Genomic DNA, 14,811 nt, shown 5'->3' on the forward strand with positions numbered 1-14,811 from the left:
GTGGCGCAGTGGTTAGGGTGCAGTACTGCAGGCCACTTCAGCTGACTGCTATCTGCAGTTCAGCGGTTCAAATCTCACCGGCTCAAGGTTGACTCAGTCTTCCATCCTTCCGAGGTGGGTGAAATGAGGACCCAGACTGTGGGGGCAATATGCTGACTCTGTAAACCGCTTAGAGAGGGCTGAAAGCCCTATGAAGCGGTATATAAGTCTAACTGCTATTGCTATTGCTATTTCTTTCTTCTTTCTTTCTTTCTCAGATTCAAACTTCTGGAGTGAGCAGTGAGTTAGCCTGCAATACTGCATTCTAACCACTGCATCACCACAGCACTGTGAGCATGGGCCTTTCATGCTTAATAAAGCACTGCAGCATATTAAATGCCATAATAATTAAGGCATGGGAGGTAAAACTTACACTACTCTTGACATCTTTGAGTTTGGGAAGTATGTCTAGACCAAAGCCATCTGCTTGTCCTCTTGTCCTATTTCCACCATTCATGTAATTCCCAAAAGCGAGGACCAAGCCGAGAACCCGCATAACTCCTGAGCCACTTTTCAACATCTGGAGAAACAAGATGCAGAGAAGTTACTACAGAACATGTTAGAAACATTTCATTTTATTTAATAAAAAGTGTACACGCACATAACTGTTGTCAAAACAATTGAATGCAATTTAATTTTAAATAGTTCATAATCACATTGGGATGATTCCAAAATATTAATAATAATTATGAAACTTCCATTTTATAATTTATAAATTCCTTACTGCTATGTAGGTGTATCAGTAATAAAAAAGACATTTATATCTTGAGAAAAGGGACTATTGCACATTTGAAGCCAATACCCATGTGCTATTTACTGATGCAGAGATATTAATTCTGTGAGCTTCAAACTTAAAATTAGTTTTTATTTGAAGATTAGTACAGTACTGGGGAGCTTTTGACTTTTCAAATATTGTTCAAGTACTCCACTATTGGACAGGATGGAAAAGAGTTATTGTTCAGCAGCATTTGTAATGAGATAAGTTCCCCACCTACACCATAAAAAGGTTTTCTAACATTGCTTAAAGAAATAGAAACAAAATGGTGAACCATAGTTTAGAGTAAGAGATATTCAAGTTCGGGTACTTGTCATTTTTGCCAAAGATTGCTCAAATGTCTTTAAGTTAAATTAAATGTTCTGTTATTAATATTGAACAACTTTAGTATGATAGGCTGGGCCCACAACCAATACTATAATTACTCCGGAGACAGTTCTGGATGTGAAACCATCTCACAAGAGATGCAGGAAGTGCTGGATTAACTAAATGTAATGGTATTGGGAAAGACCTTTGGAGATAGAGCCAAGAGATGCTACCTAGGGAACAGTCAAATAACAGACAGCACAACCCACAACCGGACAGTGGGGCAGGAGAGTCAGAAGAAACCTTCCTCAGTTTCTTAGATTATGAAGGAGATGAGCAGAGGGAAGAGAGATGTACTTTCAGACTTGGAAGATTTTTGTCAATTTAGCTTTACAATAAAGTATAATTAGCTCATCTGGTAGTAATTCACATCTGGTTTACCCATGAGGCTAACATCAATGTTGCAATCTTTCTCCCTACTTCCTTTACAACCCAAGAAACTAGGGGAGGAAGCTTTCTGAGCCTGTTGCCCATCCGACTATCCAGTTGAGGGTCATGCAGTCTCTCATCCAACTGTTCCCTTGGCAGGCTCTCTTGGCCCAGCCTCCCAAGGCCTTTCCCATACACCATCAGAGCAGTCTCCTAAAGCTACTAAGCAGGCAACAGAACAGAGACAAATAAGCAGCAATTGTAGGAGAATGAGCTAGCTCTCCTGGCACTGAAATACTTGAAAGAACCATGCAGGCTGAGCCCTATAATCAGTGCAAGCATTTCTGAATGGAAGAAGGCATCTGGCAAAATTAAACCATGCAAATTAAAGTTTACAAAGTATATTTGTGTTTTGGCAAATGTGAAAAATACAGAGCTTTGTAATAAAGGGGACACCGATCTATCCTTTCCTTAAGGCATAGGAATTCTTGACAGTTATGAAAAGTCTGATGAACAAAAAGTCCCCCCTTCCTTAAAAAAAGAACACATGATTATATTGATAAAGTATGAGGATAAAAAGTTGGATAGCCTCATGTGTGTCTCCTTATTCTCTTCAAGAAAAAGTGGGATACAAATAAACAAATAGGCAAAACACCACATTGGACATAAATGGGAAACATTGACTTAATTGCCTAACAATGTAGATACACTACTGCTCTGTATATCAGTCCCATTCCATTAAAATTGATAATAGTGAATGAATATTTGGGGGAGGGGCATATAGATGGGTTCCAATGAACATTTCAGATGGAATAAAATGCAAGGACTTTCTATTCCCTTAGTGACACTGCTTCCAGTTAAATTATATGGATTATATAGAATGGCAGCAAAAAGTTCGTCAATGGCTTGACCTCTGATTGGTTGCAATGCAGAAAGTCTTAAACAGGATGAAATTGGTTCCAGCATAATAGCAGCGGCAGCGGAACAGGCTGCAAACAAGCATGGCACTAAGCTTTGAAAAAAGGCAACAAAGTTTGGTGACTGAGGAATTATTAAGTTCCCTGAGGAACATGTCTTTAACTGAACATTTTAAAGCACTCCATCAATGCCCTGTAGATTTTTCCCATGGAGAATTATAGCTATGAAAGTGTCACATGGAACTGAGAGTATTGAAAAAAAGAGGAGTGTTATATACCTTCCTCACACAATATTTTCGAATTCATCTTTGCAGCATTGCCAATAGCAACTATGATTTCTCGAGACTGAAGAAGAATCCTGAAGTTATAGTGATATCTTCAAGATTATGTAGCCTAATATTAACTAATATTTGTTCATTATTATAAAGCTAACTGTGGGAGATTGAGGCTGTTTCCAGTGCTGCCAAAATATAATCGGCTGATTATTATATATCATTACAGAAACAAAGGCACTTCTAAAAGAAAAAGTCAATGTATGTTTGTTTGGAAATACTGAAGGAAAGCCAGTGCCTGTTACAAAGAGAGAAGATTTTGCTTTGGCACAGGAAGAAGGTATATTATTCTCTAGAGGTTGATACGCATTGGCTATAGACTTGTGGTGTTATTATACTTCAGCACTGAAAGCCAAATCTTAAGATTTACTTTGATCTTGAAGCAAAATCATAAAATGTTCCATTCAGCAGGACTGCTATCCTTCACATTTAATGAGCATGTAAAATAAATAAAACTTTTGAAATATGAGTATTGTTGAATAAGGAAGATTAAATATCAGCCAATCTAGGTCTTGCATCAGATGGTCCAGAACCTACCTCACACAGTTTCTGCAACAATTCAAGTTTGCTTCGGAGAGAGGAAATGCTTTCGGAGAATGTTGATTGGAACAGGATACAAAAGGCTCTTTCAGAGAAGTTGGGAATCAGGGAGAGCTCATAAAGAAACCTGGAGACATTAAGGAAAGACATGACTGAGATCTATTAAAAGAACTTCATGGACAAAAATAGGTTCAGAATTATAGTCTAAAATCATTCCCAATTAAATCAATGAATAATGAAAAATTGTTCTGAATGGGAACAGATTATCTGTGTGACTATGGAACCCAAACATAGGGGGAAGGGTAACAAAGGACTGATAGCAGATAAAGGATATTTATTTCCTTTCAAATTGGGAGTGGAACTTAGAAGTCTTCCACCTAAAATGAGACTTCCAACAGATACAGATACCTCTCACCCCTTACCAACTCAAATTAGCCAGTGCTAAGCAGTGAAAAAAACAACAGTTTTGCAAATAGTGACTAACTGTCATTTTAATTTCCCATAAGGACACTGATATCCCAACAGATAAATGTTCTGACACTTGACTTGAGGAAAAACAAGGCAGTGGGGAAAGAGAAGGTCTATTAAAATATTTGTCCCTCAAAAGGATTTAGGTCCTCAAAGAAGTGGCTAATAATGCTATCCTGTTACTGGGCCTCAGAACTTTGATTCAGATGTTGAATGTGATTCACTCAATCAGCAGAAGAAAAAAATAGATAAAAAGATAAATTATCCAGATCAGGGGTGTCAAACTTGATTTCATTGAAGGCTGCATCAGGGTTGTGTTTGACCTTGGGGGCTGGGGTAGGTGTGGGCATATTGACATCACTCGTGTTGGGGGCGTCTGTGGTGACCCAAGTGTTTTTGTCCTGAGCTCCATTTTCAGCCGCAATGACTTCCTGCCACCTTCTGTCAAAGAAAACGGAGCTCGGTGGGGGGGGGGGCTGCATGCAGCTCTCCCGAGCTCTGTTTTTGCTGGCAGAGGCACCGTGGGCCTGTCCTTTACTGTTTCTAGGGCAGCCCTTGGGCCAGATCTAAACACCCCAAGGGCTAGATCTGGCTTCCGGTCCTTTAGTTTGACACCCCTGATCTAGATGGAAATATAGACTTGGGGTCTGTACAGGTTTATACACTTCTTGAAGAGGATGGGAATAATCATCAGAGATTGCTGCAAAATGTTACTTCTGCCTCCTGATAGAGGACTGATTAATACAGAAGTACACACATATATGCATACATATACATACAACTTTGCCTGAAAATATAAATTAATATTAAATGTTCTGGGACTTTCCATAACAAAAACCATGAGAGACGAGTGAAATCTTGCAATATTTCAGCTATCTCACATGATAATTCAACTATTTTTAGCATATAATCAGGGAGCTCAGGAGATAAATTAACATTATAAGAAAACTGACATCAAATATATTTTGGTGTCTATCAAATACTATGTCTGTAAGTGTGATTACTAGACACACATGCACACACACATACATACACACAAAGCTAAATTGAGTACATTTGAAGTAAGGATTAAGATGTAAATCCAAAGAATGTGCAAGAGAAAGGAAGTATCAAGGTTATGGAAAAATAGCTAAGCAGGGATAAGGATCAAATTAAACTTATTCTCATGAAGAACAAGCAAATATTTCTTTCTGGGGAGAAGAAAACAAACCAAAGGATTTGTAGTAAATTCATCTACTGGAAGAATTGGGAAAAAAGGAGGACATACCACTATCGTACAAATCATGTGAATAGCCCAAGGACATCATAATTCAGTTTTTTCAAACAAAGTGGAACTGAATCTCATGGTTATTATATGTATTGAACTGGTTAATTATTTGTTTCAGTTAGAACAATTTGTGTTGTATCTGAACCTGAACTAAAAAGTTAATAGTTTGACTCTCTCCAACCAGTGTAGATGGCTTATAGTATCCTTACTGTTCAGGTTTGTCCAAAGATTTGGCATTCTCCTTTTCTTTACTTGATTTGCCATGCTTTTCTATCTTTTCCAGTTCATCAGATTGTGCTCTCTTGAAAAAAGATTAATAAATATAAAGAAAATTAGGAATGGAAGTAATGCATAATCATCTGTATAAATAATTATCTAGGAAATTAAATAATGCTTATAATTCAAATATAACTGTTCAATTATTATTCTTCAATTTATTTTAATTATTTATATACAAAGATATTTAACATAAATATGTGGTAAAAGTAGTTCATGAAATAATGTTAGACATAAAATATTTACCCAGACAACTATCACTAAATAAAAACCTTTCTAGTTTATGTTATTAAACATTCCCAGTTATTTTATTCAAGCATAGATTAAGCTGATGCATATGTGAATAACAAAACCACTTTTTGTTTTTTCAATAAAAAAGGGACATAAAAACTTTTTAAAGAAAGACATAATTATTTTAAATTTACACTCAAGATGACTTTAGTTATGGGAGATTCAATCAGTTTAAAGATAAAGGTAAAAGTTCCCCTTGCATATATGTGCTAATCGTTCCCGACTCTAGGGGGTGGTTCTCATCTCCGTTTCAAAGCCAAAGAGCCAGTGCTGTCTGAAGACATTTCCATGGCCAAGTGATCAGCATCACTAAATGCAGAAAGCGCACTGAATGCTGTTACCTTTCCAAGAAAGGTGGTTCCTATTTTTCTACTTGCATTTTTATGTGCTTTCGAATTGCTAGGTTGGCAAAACCTGGGGCAAGTAATGGGAGCTCACTCTGTTACATGGCACTAAGGATTCGAACCACCGAACTGGTTTGACAAGCTTAGCTTAGCCACTGAGCCACTGCATCCCTTGCAATCAATCAGTTTACAGGGCATTATTTAAACAAAAATAGGCATGACAATTTGAATCCAAAATTGCACTGTATGATTTTTGCAGTAATTCTTAGATGCCTTTATATTAATAAGTTCATTTCTTCTCTCTAACTAACTATACAAAGGATACAAAAGTATACTTTTACACAAAAATCTATTTTGAGATAAAAGCAATACAATGAATATTCCGTTAAAGTGTTCTACAACTTATCATCTGGAATATCCCAAATTGGAAATGACTGATTTACAGGTATGATTAGGAGCTGCTATTTTCTTTAAGCAGTATTCTGTTCCAGGTAAAGAATGACCATGTATTGTTAGTAATACATTTACATCTCACCTTTATTTCTATATGGCTCAAGGCAATGTGCCTACTGTACACAATAACATCTTCCCTGTGAGGTAGGTTGGATTGAGAGACAGCGATTGTTATTTTAAGGTATTTTCAAAGAATTTTTCCTAAATGGAATTCCAGTCACAGAACTTTAATGCTTATAAAAACATGTCCTTCCTTCTGAAATTGAAACCCAGATACACACTGTAGCCCTAGCTCTTAAAATATCAACCTTATAACTTATGCATTACAAAAGAAAAGTGTGCAAAAATCTTTAATGCTTTTGCGTGATTTAATATTGTAAAGCAAATTTCTAGCATCTAATTGGCAAGGATGTTTCAACTGAGCTTTAATTCTAAGCCGAAGAATAAGTAAGAACTGTGGTAGTAGACTCTGACAATGTTTCATAATTAGACTACAAATGAGATAATCTGTCTATTTATGAAAACTAATGGAATAAAACACAACCATAGCTAATACAAAATGTTTGAAAAAAACGTTACGACATAGAAGTGTCAGGTTTCTAACATAATGCAAATTATTCTGAGCTATGCAAGAATCTGTGTTAGAGGAGTGATAGCTTTATTTTCCCGAATACAGCAATGTACTAGCTATTCACAAAGGAATCATACACTGAAAACTTGCACGAAGTACAAAATGTCACTGCCAGCAACAATTGCAAGACACAATCCTGGAAAGTGGTAAGGGTGGGGGAGATACTTTGCCAGATTGAGAGGTCCAAGAGCTGCAGGCCACATGGGAAAAATTACGTTAAATTAATGCTTGAGGATGTTTTGGCAAATCCATGTTTCTGTAGTGGCTGTCCAAATCTTGTTAGATTTTCTGAGATTTACTGCAGCCAATCAAAAATAGAGTTACAAAAGATCAAGCAACTTTCTGAACAATGAACCACTCGCTCAAATCCCCATCTGGAACAAAATGAATAAGCAGCACACATGTATGCAAAAAGAATGACAGAGGTATGCCCTCTGTGAAATAGGTTCCTAAAAGTTACATATTATTAAGTTCTGTAGTTCTCTCTGTTATTTTTTTATGCATGAAGGGGAATTCCCAGGATGTGGCATCTGATAATAGGAAAGAAAGGGAAATTTTTATTAAAAAACCAGGCTAATGGAAGGCAGCATTGCTTCCAACATATGTGGACCTGGGACATCTATCATAAGTGAAGTATACTTAAAGTCTTCAGACTAAGCAAAATAACAGATCTGTTTTCCCAGAGGCCTGTGTTAAAAATGCATCCGTTGCTTGCTTATAAATGTTTATGTATTCGATTTAAATGTTGTCCAACTCTATGACTCGAGGCCCGCAGTCCCCAGGTTTTGTGGACTTGTGGTGGAAAAAGGGATGTTGCTATGCAAATGGCAGGTGAGCACATGCACACAACTCCATTTGCACAAGTGGCTGCACACGCATCTGCTGCTCTCACTGATGGAGCTTTGAGCGTGTGTGCTTGACCACTACTTACATCAGTAAATTATGTGCATGAATACAGGTGCTTGCCATTTCCATGGCCCAGTTCCGAATGGGATGTGGCTCAGTACTGGGGCACTCCCCAAAGGTTGGTTAGGCAAAATTGCCCTATCTTTTGAAAGTCAGACTTTAGTACAGACATTCCAATATTGACTCTCTAGATAGTTTATACTAAAAACTAGAGAAGAAAAAAGTCCTATGGCTCCAAAGAACCATATTACTATATCATACAACCAACAGGATCTCTATAAATTAGTCTATATCCATGCCATTCCTCCAGGTTTGGTTATAAATACAGTCTTAGAAATGTCAAAATCCTTAATAAATATATCTAAAGAAATTAAATCACACCAATCAATCTTTCATTATTTTCCAAAACAGATATATTTTAAGGGTCTAAGAAGAGATAAATATTACAAATTTATTTGATTATTTATCTGATTATTAAAGCCCAGGTGAGATGAGGTGGACACATCTTCAGAATGGATGACCACTGTATGCCTCACCAGTTACTCTATAGTGTACTGGAATCTGGAAAGAAACCTCAAGGTCAACCATTCAAGTTCTATTCAAGAAGTTGAAAAAGACACTGTGTACCACTGTAACATCCAGCCAAGGGAACTGGAAGCTACAACTGCAGATGGAAGCCAGTGGTGAGCCCTGTGCTATGAAGATGCTACCAACATTGAAAAAAGGTGTCACAAAAAAATTATAGGAAACTGCGAACTGTCTTAAAATAACACCCACAGTTCAGCGATGGTTTCCTCTTACTTTCATTACTGGTTTGGAACTGGGAGTGCACGCTTGCGTGTGGCATTCTGTACATGTGCAGAACCTTCTACACCTGCACAGAGCATCCATGATGATGTCTGGGTGGGTGGGCGGAGCCTGCCGCCGCTACCAGTTCACCTGAACCAGAGAGAACCGGGAGAATGTCACCTCTGCCACAGTTACTAAAAAATGGACTTCCACTGTACTATGTTCTGCACTTCCATACTAGGACTGCAGAATTACCTCTGTGACCACAGATGACCTGCACAACACGGTATCTTCTCTGAACTGAAGAACTACTCTATATATTGAATTACTGAAGGAATCTGGGACTTTATGCAAGCAAAGATTAGACTTGGAAAATAATTTTATCTCTCTTTTATAATGCTAAAATTCGAATATTCAATGAAACTGAATGGGGAAAATTTAGAGGAAAACTTGCACCTAAACTATGGGATTTGCAAAGGCCCCTAAACTTCAATTACGAAATTTGTAATGGTCTCTCTATCGTAAACAGACACTAAAATAAATTGACCAAAGCTAAATGTAATTACTGTCCAGCGATCACAAAACGTAACTACTAATTTCAGAATCAACATTATATGATTGATTCTGAGTATCCATCTTTTACAAATAATCATGGTTCTAGTTTTCATGCCTTATTATTTGGATTCTTATCCACTGTGCACTATGTAAGATCAAGCCAGGCTTTTACAAATGATGAGATTTAAAATAGACTAAAGCTCATTTCGTCTTTGAAGTGCACAATATAAAACCTAGCTTTCAAACCTTTAATTATTTCCTGATTACAACATATCTGGATGAAGCTTTGGTGAGATGGCAAAGGATTAAGCATTCCTCTCCCCTGATTCGGATCAGTGTCACGAACAATAACAAGTAGGCTTGGAAGTTATTATTCTGCATCAGTTAGATTACTACATATTCATACATCATGGTGGAAATGATGTTTATAACATTATCTGGGAGAAAAACAAGCAAACATCTTGAAGACTTCTAATCTCTTAGTAAAAGGTTTCTAGTTTTGAGTCTTGAAATCAAACACAAGTTTCCACATGGCATCTAATGTAGTGTGAGCCAGAAAACCTCCCTGAGGCACCATCTGAGAAGGTATATCTGTGTATGTTATACAACATCAGAACAACTAGACCCAAGAACAGTTTTTCCCCCAAATGCCATCACTCTGCTAAACAAATAATTCAACAAATAATTAAATTACCAAACAAACAAATAAAGAAATAATTCAACATGTCAAACTATTCACTAAGTCTGCATTACTATTACTAGTAATCTTCTCATCGTTCCTATCACCCATCTCCTCCCGCTTATGACTGTATGACTGTAACTGTGTTGCTTGTATCCTTATGATTTACATTGATTGTTTCCTAGTAAGATTTGATTGCTTATTTGTACCCTATGACTATCATTAAGTGTTGTACCTTATGATTCTTGATGAATGTATCTTTTTTTTTTATGTACACTGAGAGCATATGCACCAAAGACATATTCCTTGTGTGTCCAATCACACTTGGCCAATAAAGAATTATATCTATCTTCTATTCTATAACAAAGGCAGACTTTGAAAATGTGATTTTACTCCTTTCCAAACATCAGTATGAACATGTCCAGGAAATAGATAACTTACTATTCTCACCGGATCTTTCTGATGCAAGCAGAATTTTGTAACATATTATTTGGGTAATGAGACAGAACCCTTTAAAGATAATTTTGGCTATATATCACTCCTTTCTTCTTTCCTTTTTTTTTAAACCTAAACTAAATATATTGTATATATAGGAAATAAAAAAAGGAATTTCCCCCTCCAAGACATTGTATCAAAGGAATATTCAGCAGATGGTTCGTATAAAATTTCATTAGCTCCTGATTACATTTGACACATCTTTGAAATGATACATTGAAATAAGTTAAATAGAAACCTGCTGGGTGAAAACTAATTATGATTCAGAACAAGCAGGATTACTATATGTTCTTTTATAGTTTCCTATTTGTTGTACTTCACATTAGAAACCAAAACATTTTGATGAAAACATCTTGGAAGCCAGTCTTCAGAGCTCATCAATCTAGAGCTGTTCATAAAGATACATTCTATTACAGGTATTATCTCCTGCAGCAGAGTTATATCTGCAACTAACAAAGCCAATCTCAGCAACTAACAAAGCCAATCTCAGGACCTCTCTTTGGCTGATTTCCTTCTTGGACTGTAATAAATGCAGTTTAGTGAAGGAAACAAATGAAGAGAGTAAGAAATCCACACCTTGTGAATTGTTAAATGACATGCTGTGGCATCTTGGCCAAGATGAAAACTGAGCAGAAGGATAGGTGGAAGGCAGAGAACTGAAAGTTGCAGCTGTTTGTTGTTAGCCCACTCATTCATCTCCTGGTACTGGTCTAATCAACTGAGGCCACCTTGTAAATGGTTAAATGCATGGTTGTGCCCTCTTACAATAGAAACTAATGGTAAGTCCTTCCTGGCATAAAAAGATGAACTTCATAGGACATAATCAATGCCTTGAATTATCCCTGGAACTTCAATGGAAATCAGGGCAGGCTGTGGAACAATGGAATCATATGGGCATACAATGGCAGGCCCAGCACTGCTAATGCCATTGCATTCTGAATCAGTTGTAGCTTCTAAGTAGTCTTCAATGGCACTCTATGTACAACACACTGAAATTTTCTGACTGTGAAAGGACTACAGCATAATTGATCATCTGGAAAACTCCTGATCCTGGAAAGACTGCAACTGTTGGACAGATGAAACTGTACCAAAGCCTTAGCTGTGAATCCAAAATGACCCCTTGACTGAGCACCAAAGGAAGATATTATACAATTGAAATATAACTCTGGAAAAGGCCCAAGCTGTTTTAAAGAAACATGACAATGTATATATCAGGGCCGTGCAGTCAGGGGAGGCAGTGGAGGCAGAGCCTCACCACTGTCATCATGAAAAGAAAAAAAAATGTAAAAGGAAAAAGGCAAGAGCTGAGGTCAGTTTGAGCTAGTTGCTACCAGAGTCACCATGGATGATTCTGCTTAGTACTTAACTGTTTAAAAAAGCCTCTTAAAAAGTGCCCTCTACAGGAGGCGGCAGGGAACGATGTACCTCATCTAGTCTGGAGTTTTATGATCACCTGAGCAGAGTTAAGCAAGGGTTAAAAGCCGAAAAATTCCTGACGTAGATGAGGCACGTCGTTCTCTTGCCTCCTCCTGTAGAGGGTGCTTTTTTAGAGTCTTTTTAAACAGTTAAGCACTAAGCAGAGTCATTCATTGTGACTCTGGCAGCAACTAGCTCAGCCTGACCTCAGCTCTTGCCTTTTTCCTTTTACATTTTTTTTCTTTTCATGATGGCAGGAATCATGTGGGTCGGAGGGAGGGGGAGGAATTCAAACTTCATCCTCCTGGTGCAACTGTGTGTGTGTGTGTGTGTGTGTGTGTGTGTGTGTATGTGTGTGTTTGAGAGAGGGGGGAGGGAGCATATTGAGACAGTTCTTTAGTTTATGAACTATGTAACACTCTAATACTATGCCTTTGGGTCTTCTGAAATTTTAATTATCCAATCATAACCAAAAACAATGTTTTCAGTAGAATGAATTTCCATTTCTACTTACACCTGCCAGCCAAAATGCTGCTAGTGGTATTGATAACATGGGCTGAGGAAGAAAACCTAAATTTTCTGAATCCTGGTGCAACTGTGTGTGTGTGTGTGTGTGTGTTTGAGAGAGGCGGGAGGGAGGGAGAGAGGGAGGAAGGAGGGGAAGGGAGAAGAAAAATAAAAAGAAAGAAGGAAACTTATTTAGCAAAGGAGAAAAACAAATGCTGTCACTTTAAATTGGAACTGAGCATGCCTGGCTGTGGAATTCTGGGAGTTGAAGTCCACAAGTCTAAAAAAATTGCTGCCTTACCAGCCATAAACCTCACCACACGTCACTGGTATATATTGAGTTGTCCATCTTAAATATTTGTTCAATACATAAAAGTTCATCAACTTCCATGTCATTTGGATGCTTTTTTATTAAAATGGTCCAATTAATTAAATTAAAAAACATAGTGATTGCTGAACAATTGATATATAAATTTGATATTTTATAAATACATTTATGCTATGGCTTTATCAAGTTCCATATTAGATAAGTAAACCTTTATTGGAGCATTTAACCAATCTGTGCAACACACAGACACACCCACAGACACCCACAGACACACACACACTCCATAAATCTATTTGAAGTTAGAAAACAAAACAAATGAAGGGAAAGTATGAAGACCAAAGGAAAGTAATGCTAACAATGTCCTCCTTGAATAATTGATAGTCTACTTTTTAAAAAAATGAAAAACTTAATAGGAACTGTGGAGAAACAAATACTTGTGTAACGATTAGATAAAAATATATTTACTGCCTCAAAAGCAGATAGATTAATAAGCCTAAACTAGGGTCCTTTGTTGTAGGCTAACAGACCAAAGGACTACAATATGTTTAGTAACTATGTAGTCTAACAATACTTGAATTCCTTAGTAAACAGGAATTGAGCCTCAGGATTGTGGCTTTTGAAATTAGGGTGTGTTTAGACTTGGAGGCTGCCCAAACTTCTTTCACATCTCGAAGGAAAAGCACCATGCCAAACATATGTAATCAGCAAAAAAAAAAAGTGATTACATTTTGAAGAAAGATCATAAAACAAATGCTCCCATATGTTGCAGAGATCAAATAGAATATCTGAGAATTTGCACTGCAATGTTTTAACTATATAGTAAAAAGAATGTTCTGATCTGACAATTAATGCAGTGTGTTAAAAATAACAGAAAAGGTCATGTAAGTTAATAAAGAATTTTAGAATAAGGAACAACTTATTCTAAAATGTGTATATAGGTATGGGAGAGCAAATTAACTCAAGTTTTGCTTAAAATCTAATCAATTCAAATAAGTAATTTATCATCTCCCGAATCATAAATTGCCGGCCAAAGACAAAGGAGATCAGGAACCATTTAGTTCTCACCATCCTAACATTCTTAATGGGGAAATTAATGAAAGGATTATCTAAACCAGTATATTTATAGCATATATGGCACATCAGAGTTGTTTCTGGGTTTATTTTTGCAATAGATGAGTTTATTGGGTAGGTATTTGGGTCACAGAGTTGCTTTAAATAGAAACACAGGATAAAATATTTAGCAGAAATTAAATGACTTGTATATAATCCAAAATTGTCATCATTATATACAGCTCATATGGACAAGAGGAAATACTCTGAAAATAAAAATAGATGCTACCCAGGACTGCATTAGCTTTTTAGCAGCTGCTGAACACTTTTGGCTTGTACTTACAATAAGTGGTGGTCTGCTAGGACACTAACTTCCTTAATTTCTATTGTTGAGCCAGGTACTATTGTATTTGATTTTTCTTATCTATATGTAGGCACTTGCTTTTCTTATCACTGAATTGTATTTTGTTGAATAGGGCTCACTGTTCAAACTTATCAAGATCCTTCTGAATCTTGAGTCTATCTTCTAAATGAGTCTATCTTCTAAACCCCTAGCTTGGTGTCATCTGCAAATTTCTATCCTGTCTCATCTATATCGTTTATTAAGATGTTGAACAGCATCTTCATAAATTATATAGGGTGCAGAACCTTGAGCTGCCCCACTACATGTTTTACTCTGTGTAGTAGTTCCATTGAGGACTACATGCTAAGCGCTATTGGTCAGCCAATTGTGAATCCATCTAGTGGTGCATTGCTTATCAAGAAGTAGGCCATGGTCTGTTTTGTTAAATGCCTTGCTGAAGTCCAGGTATACTATGTCCACAGCATTTCCCACATCCACTAATTAAAAAATTAATTAGAATAGGATAGCATAGAATGAGCTGGAAGGAACCTTGGAGAACCTATACCATTTCAGATAAGTGACTGTCTAGATCAGGGGTGTCAAAATTGATTTTATTGAGGGCCACATCAGGGTTGTGTTTGACCTTGGGGGCCAGGATTGGCATGGCCAGGGTGA

The 14,811-nt window shown here is 37.0% G+C and overlaps 1 protein-coding gene across 1 annotated transcript in view; it reads right to left on the reverse strand.

The window, feature by feature from the left end:
* FMN2 (formin 2) overlaps positions 1–14,811 on the reverse strand; it is a 183,540-nt gene that overhangs the window by 57,076 nt on the left and 111,653 nt on the right. The window contains exons 9-11 of the mRNA XM_087718047.1: positions 5,283–5,374; positions 3,336–3,465; positions 413–559 (exon numbers count right to left, since the gene is read on the reverse strand). Of these exons, the coding sequence (XP_087574173.1) occupies positions 413–559; positions 3,336–3,465; positions 5,283–5,374 (369 nt within the window). The remainder of the gene's footprint in view (positions 1–412; positions 560–3,335; positions 3,466–5,282; positions 5,375–14,811) is intronic.

This window comes from Thamnophis sirtalis, unplaced genomic scaffold (genome assembly GCF_051295495.1).
Source record: "Thamnophis sirtalis isolate CommonGarterSnake01/CBP01778 unplaced genomic scaffold, rThaSir2_p1.2 scaffold_6, whole genome shotgun sequence".
Taxonomy (NCBI): Eukaryota; Metazoa; Chordata; class Lepidosauria; order Squamata; family Natricidae; genus Thamnophis; species Thamnophis sirtalis.